This window comes from Quercus lobata, chromosome 6, assembly GCF_001633185.2.
Source record: "Quercus lobata isolate SW786 chromosome 6, ValleyOak3.0 Primary Assembly, whole genome shotgun sequence".
Classification (NCBI taxonomy): domain Eukaryota; kingdom Viridiplantae; phylum Streptophyta; class Magnoliopsida; order Fagales; family Fagaceae; genus Quercus; species Quercus lobata.
The window spans coordinates 35,333,292-35,343,197 of NC_044909.1; the positions used below are offsets into that span (position 1 = coordinate 35,333,292).

Genomic DNA, 9,906 nt, shown 5'->3' on the forward strand with positions numbered 1-9,906 from the left:
TTGTGTTCTTCATAACATGTCCATCTAAGGCTTGACATCCTAACTTCCACAAGAATCATTGCTTCAGTTCCAAATGCCAGTTTGAAAGGAGTTTCTCTTGTCGATGTTCTTGCAGTCATCTTGTAGGCCCATAGGACTCTTGGAAGCTCTTCAGGCCATGTTCCCTTTGCCCCCACAAGTCGAGCTTTGATTAGCTTAAGCAAAGTTTGATTTGTGACTTCGGTCTGGCCATTGGCTTGTGGGTGTCCAGGGGAAGAATAATGATTTCTGATCCCTAGCTCCTTACAGAAATCTCTGAACTTGTTACTGTCAAACTGTTGTCCGTTGTTAGAGATGATCACACTCGGTATCCCGAATCGACAAACAAAGTTTTTCTAGATAAAGTGTTGTATCTTGGCTTCTGTGATTACTGTTAATGGTTTTGCTTCCGCCCACCTACAATGTCAATTCCCCATGTTGAGAAAGGCCATGGTGATGAAATGTTCATCATGTGCTTCGCTGGGACGTGCTGCACATTTCCAATCTATTGACATTTGTCGCACTTCTGGATGACCTGGGCTGCATCCTTTTGCATGGTCAGCCAGAAATGTCCTGCTCAAACCACTTTCCCCACAAGTGATCTTGGGCCTGAATGATTTCCACAGACACCTTTGTGGATTTCACTTAACATGTATGCAGCATCTTCAGAGTCTAGGCACTTCAAGTAGGGTTGGGAAAACCCCCTTTTGTGAATCTGAATGATCTTTGATCTTTCTAGCCTTTGAAGGGTCAGGTGGGAGCATGCCATCTCTGATGTAAGTGATTATTGGGTCTATCCAGCTGCCTTTGGATTGGACGTAGATTACATCTAACCCTTCTATGCTTGGGAAGCTTTGCAACTCTATGTATAGTTCGGGTCTTCCTGCATCATTGTTGGACAAGGCAAGTCTAGCCACTTCGTCTACTTCGAAGTTCTCCTTCGTGGGTACTTGAGTAATCCTGACATCATCAAAGTTAGAAATTAACTGATTGGTCAGTTTTAAGTACCTTTTCATCATGTCTTCCTTCGCTTCATACTTCTTGGTTATTTGCCCCACTACTAGCTTTGAGTCTGAATTCAACTTTAAGTTTCTGACCCCCAAGGCTTTTACGACCTTTAGACCTGTAAGTATTGTCTCATTCTCCGCTTCATTGTTTGTTGTTGGAAACTGAAGTTGGACCCTGTACTTGAGGATGTCTTTCTCAAGAGATAGGAGGATCACACCTATTCCCCCAACACCTACGGCTGACGACCTATCCGTATATACCGTCTAGTAATCTGCTTCTAAGTCTTGATTCGTCATGGTGAACTCAGCGATGAAGTCAGCTAATGCCTGAGCTTTAATTGCTGTTAGAAGTTTATAGTCGATATCAAATTGACTTAACTCCACAGCCCATTGAACCATTCTTCCTGTAGCGTCCGGCCTGCCCATGGCTTTCTATAGGGGTTGGTTTGTCATGATGAGGATGGTGTGAGCCTGGAAATATGGATGAAGCTTCCTGTATGCAACGATCAAAGCAAAAGCTCTATCCTTGGATATCTCGCCTCTGCGCCTTAAAAGGCCTGGCTTGTATAGTAAACAAGCATCTGGACCCTAAGCTCTTCACGAATTAGTGTCGAGTTCACGGCTGTTTGTGATACACCCAAGTAAAGGAACAGATCTTCTCCCTTGACTGACAGACGGACTTAGGAGTGGTGGTTTGGACAAGTATTCCTTGAGGGCTTGGAAAGCTATTTCACACTCCTCTGTTCATTAGAAAGCCTGCTTTAGTATCTTACAAAATGGAAGGTACTTATCTATGACCCTGGAGACAAACCTGTTCAGGGCTACAATTCGTCCAGTTAACCTCTGTACTTCCTTCACACTTTTTGGAGAGGTCATGTCAAGTATGGCCTTAACCTTCTCCGGGTTGGCCTTGATTCCTCGTTGGGAAACCATAAACCCCAAAAACTTGCCTGACAAGACCCCAAATATGCACTTCGCCAGGTTTAATCTCATCAGATACTTCCTCAAAATCTTATCGTTCAAGTGTGACTCTGCTTTTTTGCTTTTTACAAGCATGTCATCCACAAATACCTCCATATTTCGTCCAATATGTTTGCTGAACATGTGATTCACTAGCCTCTAGTAGGTAGCCCCTGCATTTTTCAGGCCGAACCACATGACTTTGTAGAAGTACAACCCTTGGCTAGTGACGAAGGCTGTTTTTTCTTGATCTTCCTCGTTTATGCGAATTTGGTTATAGCCTGAAAAGGCATCCATGAAAGTCAGCAACTCATGACTGATTGTAGAATCCATAAGTTGGTCAATTCTAGAGAGTGGGAGGCTATCTTTCGGGCAGGCATGGTTGAGGTCTATGAAATCAACGCACATTCGTCATTTTCCGTTGGACTTCTTCACCATGACGACGTTGGCAAGCCACTCAAGATAGAAGACTTCTCCATGATCTTGTCCTTCAATGGTGGGTTAAGTCCCTCTCCGACTTTAGTGACTTTGGTAGGATCTCCCTCTACTAGTTTCACATCTTCCAAATCTTTAGCAAGCTTCTTAGGCTCCTCCTTAACCATCCATGCATGATTTTCTTTGGAAGTTAGTATTTCCTGATATCACTCTCGAGCAAGCAATTAATCTCCGCATATTTCTCTAATCCCATGTGGGGTTGGGAATTTCACCTTGAGGCAGTAGGTCGAGGTTGCAGCTTTGAGTCGATTTAATGTTGGTCGTCCAAGGATCACATTGTATGATGATGGACAATTGAAGATAAAAAAAAATCCACCTGTTTTGTTACCTGAGCTGGATGCGTCCCTGCTGTGACTCATAACGAGATGATGCCTTTCGGATAGATATGGTCTTCACTAAAACTGACCAAAGGGGACTTGAAAGGTCGAAGTTGTTTAGGGTCCAACCTTAGTTGCTGGTAGGCCATCACGTACATGATGTTTGCTAAGCTCTTGTTATTGAAATACTCTTCTCGTGTTGAAGCCTTCAATTTCCAGCATGGTGACGAGGGGGTCGTCATGTGGCTGCTTGGTCCCATTTGCATCTCGTTCAAAGAAAGTTATGTTGTCATTCTCTAAGTGACGGTACTTTGCTGAGGGATGCTTGACATGGACGCTGTTGATTTGCCTCTGATAGGCCCTTCTCAGGGACTTGCATGATCCTCCTGATACTGGCCCGCCAGTTATCATCCTTATTTCCCCTACGGCCTATTTTGGATTGTCTCATCCGTCATCTTCATTCGTCATGAGCCTTATCTTCTGTTCTTGATCAAGACTGATGATATCTCTTGATGAACTTTTGGAGCTTCCCCCTTTGGATCGTGCTTCCTCGAGGATGTGCTTAACGGCTTTGGCCATTTCAAGCCGGGTTTATCCTTAATTTGCGTTAGGATTTTATCCACATGCATCACCAATGGGGTGAAGTTCAACAACTTCTTTGGGACTTCTGGGCTGCTCTTGCTAGCCTTGGTTTTCGAGGAATGGTCTTTGCAATCCTTTTTCTTACCCTGAGAGTCACTAGGTTCTTCCTTCTTTTGTTTGCCCGTCAGTCCTTTTGCAGTGAGAGCGTCCTCCCCATTCATGTACTTTTGTGCTTTGAACAGGAGGTCTGTCATAGAGGTTGGTGGCGTCTTTCCCAGCAAAAGGCGAGATCAAGATTGTTGAATCTAGCTTGAAAGGTTGTCATTATAACCTGGTCATCAACTTCGTCGATCTCAAAGACGGCTTTGTTGAAGCGCTTCACATACTCTCTTAAGCTTTCCCCATCCTGCTGCCTTATTGTTAGCAAGAAAGAGGTTGGCCTCTTGTGACGTTGCCCCCCAATGAAGTGCTGAACAAATGAGTTGCTGAGCTGTTCAAAGTTTGCAATTGAGGACGTTGGCAATTTACTGAACCAGACCCTGTCAACTCCCCTGAGAGTGACGGGAAAAGACCTACATATGACTTCGTCTGGAGTTTGTTGGAGGTTTAGAATTGTCTTGAAAGCCCCTATGTGGTCAAGAGGGTCTTTCATGTCGTCCTAGAACTCTAGTTGGGGGAGGCGAAACTTTAGAGGTAAGGGGCACTCCAGAACATTAGCGATGAAAGGTGAATCTGTTCGTTTGAGCATACCATCGAGGTTCATTGCCATCTTCCCCTTCATGGTGTTTTTCACCTCGTCCAACTCCCTTTACAAGCTTTTCATCATGTGATTGTTACCGTGCGTGGATTGCTCGATGTACTCGGAAGCATCTTTTCCCTTGCTGTTCTCAGGACTACTAACTTCTTCATTGTGTTTGCTGCGACTGCGTCGATGAAGTGAAGTGTTGTTGCCCTCAAGACGAGCTTGACGCTTCAACTCTTCATTCTATTTCATTAGCTCTTACACATTGGCTGTTAGAATCTGGATTTGTTGAGCCATTACTACTGGATCCAGGGGTGTCGTTGTAGTGGATTCCATTGGTCTTAAGGAGCTTTATCAATAGGAATACAATGGCTTATCGAAGTTCTCATAGACGGCGCCAAACTGATGAAGTACGAATTTGTCCTTGTCAGTAGGCTCCTCGTCGTTACCAATGGATGACCTATAATGCCTGTTGAAAAGACAAGAAATAAAAAGAAGGTTCACCGGCGTGGTGCTAGCTAAGGACACTTCGATGCCTAAGTCAGATTCTCGCTCTGAATTGATAGTATAGTTGTAGTATATTGTGTTTTTCATGAAAAAGACCCACCTCGGTTTGATAGCTTTTTATAGTTTACTTTCTAGTGAATCATTTATGCCTGTTAATGCTCTTCTAGGTGTTTTCACTTGAATTAAATGAGGCATTTAATGGCAATAAAGATTCTATTTAATGTGTAAAGGGTGACCGTTGGCTCATCAAAGCTTCTGTAACCGTTCTGGTGCATTTACTCGTTGTCAACTGGCTTGATGGAGTTAACCTCTGACTTTAATATGCATAGGCTAGTCTATTCATATGGACAGCCTTTCATCATTTACTCATCCCCGACTTAGATGCGGTTTATGGTCGTCCTTACACTGGACGACCGGTTTACCGATACTTATCAGATGCCTTAGTCATATTGAAGACAAGTCATTATGGAATGATGAATATTGACGAGGAAAAATATCTTAACTTTATCAACTAGATGGAATGATGAGTATTGAAATGATGAAATAATTATCCAAGAAGTTTGATGAATGCTTGCAAATAGAAGAAATGCAGAGTGCCGGCATAGGGTTTTTTTTCTTTTTCTTTTTTTTGTTGGTAAAAAGCTGCTTTAGTAAAATTAGGACAACAATGTACTAGTCCATGTCTACTTCAAAGAAGTGACAACTACGAAACCATGTACCTGTCTTGATCTTTCTTTCTAGCTTCTAGTCATCTTCCTTTACTACAATTCCTATTGTAACCTGTAAGGATCAACGAATGTAAGATAACTTTTCTTCCATATAGGTAAAGTGTGAGTGAATGCTCTTATTGACAAACGTACGTGCACTAATATTTTACACTAGTCAAATATTATACATTGTGCACTTCTTGTGGCTGATCGCAGGCTTCTTCCTCCTCTTACACCTCTTCTCCTACCGTTTCTAAAGATTCTCTCACCAGTTTTCAACTTATTTCTAACAATTTTCTTCACATTTCCATCAGTTTTCAACCTCTTTGCTTCTTGATCTTCATCTTTAATTTCATTGCTTTCAACCTGCTTACGTTTGAGGAAATTGGCAAGCTCTTGAAGAGCAACATTGGCATCTTCGCTCTTCATTAGTTCCTCAGCAACCTCTGCTGGGGTGACCTTTGTGCTGTCTATTAGGCCTTCAATTTCTCCATAGAGGGGGTGGGATTTTCCATGATGAATGCCAAGGTAATTAGAGGCCAAGAGTTTGAAGCCACGACTAGTGCAATATGACATGTTAATATGCACGTCCATTCGACCGGGACGCAACAAGGCAGGGTCAAGCCGGTCCTTTTGGTTGGTAGTGAACACAATAATTCGCTCGTCGCCGCAACTAGACCACAAGCCATCAATGAAGTTTAATAGACCCGAAAGAGTAAACTGCGAACAAAATAGATTATTATATTAAGACGAAAAAGAAATGTTTATAATTTACGTGTTAAAGTACATATTTTAAAAGACGAAAAAGAAATTCCACTTGTATAATATAAAAATGAATATGAAAAATCAAAATGTGGACGTAAGATCGAGTGTATCATTATTCTGTTAATTAGCATATATATATATATATATAAAATCATGAGTCCAGTTAATGTGTGTTCTAACTATTTATTTTAAGAAATTTTTTATAAAATTAAAAAAAAAACTATCAAAATAGTAAATTATTTTTTCATAATTTTTTTTAAATAGATTACTAATATATACTCTAAGGGTATGCATTAATAAATCCCAATAATTATTGTTGATTCATTAATGATATGGGATTACATGTGTTCCCAAAATTTGACCCACCCAAAAGTCTGGAAACGTGAGAAGTGTTCGTTCAAGGTTTCAAACATTCAATACCTTTTGTTTTGGTCGGGTTAAGGCCCAGTGGTACGTATTGACACTTTTTCTTTTTTCTTTTTTATTTTTTTGATACCAGGTCCTGAAACTTTTTCAGGAAAAAAAAGGTACCAAAAATGAGTGCTTTTTAGTTTTTACCGGGAGAATGAAGTACCAAATCCAGCCAAAATATATTCGGGTCATGTGAGGTGTGGGCGCTGTGTGGTTCTGATTCTTTTATGAAAGTGAAGTCATATGCAATGCGTATATATTAAATTCGTTTTTCATAGAAATATTTATTTATTTTTTTTCAAAAAATTAGTAAATGACAAAAACATAATTGTATTTAGAAAATCGAATATAAAAAACAGTACATAAATTAATAAGAGCATCTACACATCTGCATGTACAAAGTATGTGTGCCATATGGTGAACATCAGTTGGATGCTGTGTGTTTAGATGTGTGCAACAAACATTAATGAATTAATAAATTAATGAAAAAGATCTAATCCAAAGCACCAAAAAGGCAGGAACAAATATGCTGTTGAACTTGGAATTTCCGTTTACGTATGGGCCGCCAACGGCCCCAAAACGTTGTGCCAATTTTACTTTATTTTTGTCTTTTACTCTTTTTCTAATTTTTTGATGAAAAAGTAAGCAAGAGAGAGAAAGCAATAAAGGTGTGCAAGTTGCAAATGAAATAATTTCCCAATAAGTATGGGACCCATGGGCGATGTCGGCTGATGTTGGTCTTCAACCCCATGATCATGTTGACGATAATACAAGAAAGCAAATTAAGACATATTTTCTAGGTACATAACACAGAAACAATATATATATATATATATATATATACACACACACATATGTTTCTTCTTTTGGTAATTAATCTAGCTAGCGGCTTGGGGGTTTAATCCGTGACCATAATGATGTTTGAGTTAAATATCCAAGACCAATCAACTAGTGTTTTGTCTTTCATCCAAAAAGAAAAAAAACTAGTGTTTTAGTCGAATTATGGACATTTAGAGATGGTCTTCAACTTGAGATATCACTCGAGTCGAGTCCACTCATTTGATAATCGAACTTGATGCTAACTGTTTTTACATAACTACTATATTGCCATGCCATTAGATGCTAGGACTCAATGCCTAAAGTGGTGGTCATTACTTTATTCCTCGTGAGGTCCATATCCCATCAAAAGCTAACTTATTCCTTATTAGCATCCCTCGAAGCTGCTAAGATCTCTGTTAGATTTTAATAGGTCAAAACTCATATTTCACTTGCTATGTAAATAGTTGTAATAACTCTTTTATCTTAGTTTATTAACATCATCTATGCATGTTTATTCAATTAAAAAATAAAAACAAGAAACACTTTACTAACCTTGGAATGAGGAAGTTCATGCTGATCTTGAATTTGCCGATTATTCATCTCTACACTGCAATCGATATCCTCAATCACCAAAATAGACCTATTTGTGGTGGACAACAAAATCCTTCTTAGATCAGAATTGCAGTAAATACTGGTGAGCTCCAAATCATAGATATCAAACTTGAGGTAATTAGCCATGGCAGCAATCAAGCTAGATTTACCGGTACCAGGAGGACCATACAACAAATACCCTCTTTTCCAAGCCCTGCCTACTCTCTTATAGAATTCTTTCCTCCTCACAAACCTGTCCAAATCACTAATGATAGATTTCTTAAGCTCCGGATCCATAGCCAAAGTCTCAAACGTAGCTGGATGCTCGAGATTAATCGAACCCCACATGCCTCCACCACCGCCTCCCTCCTCGTCACTGAAGGGACACTCACGGTTATACAGCTTAACCACCTTCTCTTCTTGTTTGATAGAGTTAGCTCTCACCAAAATGTAGGGCAAGTAAGATTCAAACACCTTGTCTTTGAATTTCTTATTGAAAGTGAGCTCAAAGCAACGCTTTTCAATGGCGTATGCGTTCTTGGGTTCTTTGCAAACATAGTACCACTTGAGTTGAACATTATCGAACCTGTCGACAACCTCTTCACCGTTCTCGATTGCCACAGCGAAGTTTTTCTGACGCGAGCTTTTGCTGACTCGAAGTCGATCTGTTGTGGGGCTTATCTTGGTGCGGAGATACATCTCTGCGGAGTCAAAGACTTGGTTTCGAGCCATGCCACAGTACTCGTCGATGACAAGTGTGAGTGTGGAAGAGAGTGGAGTGAAGAGGTAGTGGAAAGTGGAGTTGAGATAAGAGCGGAGCTCAGGGGGAATCACCTCGTTGGCCATGGATCGAATCATCATCATGGAGGCCGCGAAGGAAGCGTAAGCAGAGAACAATGTGGAGGCTGTGGATGGCATTTCTTTCAGGGAAAACATTTTCACTGTTGGAGCAAGAAAATCTTGAACAGCTCAGAAATCAATCTGATTTTTGGATATTTGTTATGTTTTTGCTTTTTTTAGTGTTGCCTGTGCCTGTGCTTATTGCTTTATTGGGGCAAGCAGGGTTTGTTTACATTTATAACATGGGGTCCAACTCCATCAGTTGCTACTGTTCGCCTCATTCGAGGGGTCCACAGTAGTTAACCCACTTGATTAAGAAAAAGCGAGGGATTTTGCTTTCTTTCCAAGCATTCTGTCTGACTCATTATATTATCGCAACGTGGATAAAACAAACTGGAAAGAATTTCTTTTTTGTTCATTCCAGAGATGTTAAATAATATTTGGGACATTATTAAAGGACAGAATTATGTGCATCACGCTTCACCAATAACTTTCTCAAGAGCAGAATAATATGTGAACCATTTTACTTTCGGCAATCAAAAAGTTTGCTGTAAAGCCAAATTCCACAACTTTTATTAGGGAAACGTTAACAGATGTGGATTTGTTAACGAATTTTTACGGCAAGAAAAAAAAAAAAAAAGGTAAAAACAATTAATGTTTTGAGAAAACTTTTTTTCAATAAAAATTGTGTTAAAATTTTCTTAAAATAGTTTGTTAACAATTACTTTAAGGACACCTATTAACATGATCATTTTTATTATTATATGCCAGGTTGTAAGTCATGGCTTCACTACTCAAAATTGCCAGAGATGTAAATGATAGGTTTATGTGAATTAATAACTTCGTTATTCACAACTCATCACCTAAATAAGCTTTCAAAATATTATTAAAAAATAATTGCAGTAGCAAACTTTTATTTATTTTCATATTGTTCACAATTAACACAACTTTTTTTTTTTAATCCATTACTAACAATTTATTCGAAACTAGCAATTTGGATTTTTTTTTTTTTTTTTTTTTTTTTTTTTTTTGGGTTTAAGTAGTCTTTCTCAAGTTAACACTTTTTCGTACCCTTCACTTTACATCCCATGATCATCTAGGTTTTGTTAACAATAGATTGATAATGGGATTGAGCTTTGACTGGG

At 39.5% G+C, this 9,906-nt stretch overlaps 1 protein-coding gene across 1 annotated transcript; it reads right to left on the reverse strand.

Annotated features, from left to right (window-relative positions):
- Window positions 1–5,427: 5,427 nt before the first annotated feature.
- LOC115950970 (AAA-ATPase At2g18193-like) lies at window positions 5,428–8,980 on the reverse strand. Its single transcript, XM_031068257.1, has 2 exons — window positions 7,883–8,980; window positions 5,428–6,055 (listed from the first exon to the last, which is right to left on the reverse strand). Exons 1-2 carry the CDS (start codon window positions 8,855–8,857, stop codon window positions 5,507–5,509), a joined length of 1,524 nt encoding a protein of 507 aa, XP_030924117.1. The 5' UTR covers window positions 8,858–8,980; the 3' UTR covers window positions 5,428–5,506.
- Window positions 8,981–9,906: the final 926 nt, after the last annotated feature.

Bases quoted from the DNA above. Each gene is read 5' to 3' on its own strand.
- LOC115950970 (XM_031068257.1), bottom strand. From the start codon at position 8,857: ATGTTTTCCCTGAAAGAAATGCCATCCACAGCCTCCACATTGTTCTCT. The intron at 6,056-7,882 runs GTTAGTAAAGTG...TTTTGTTCGCAG, and splicing joins ATGAACTTCCTCATTCCAAG to TTTACTCTTTCGGGTCTATT.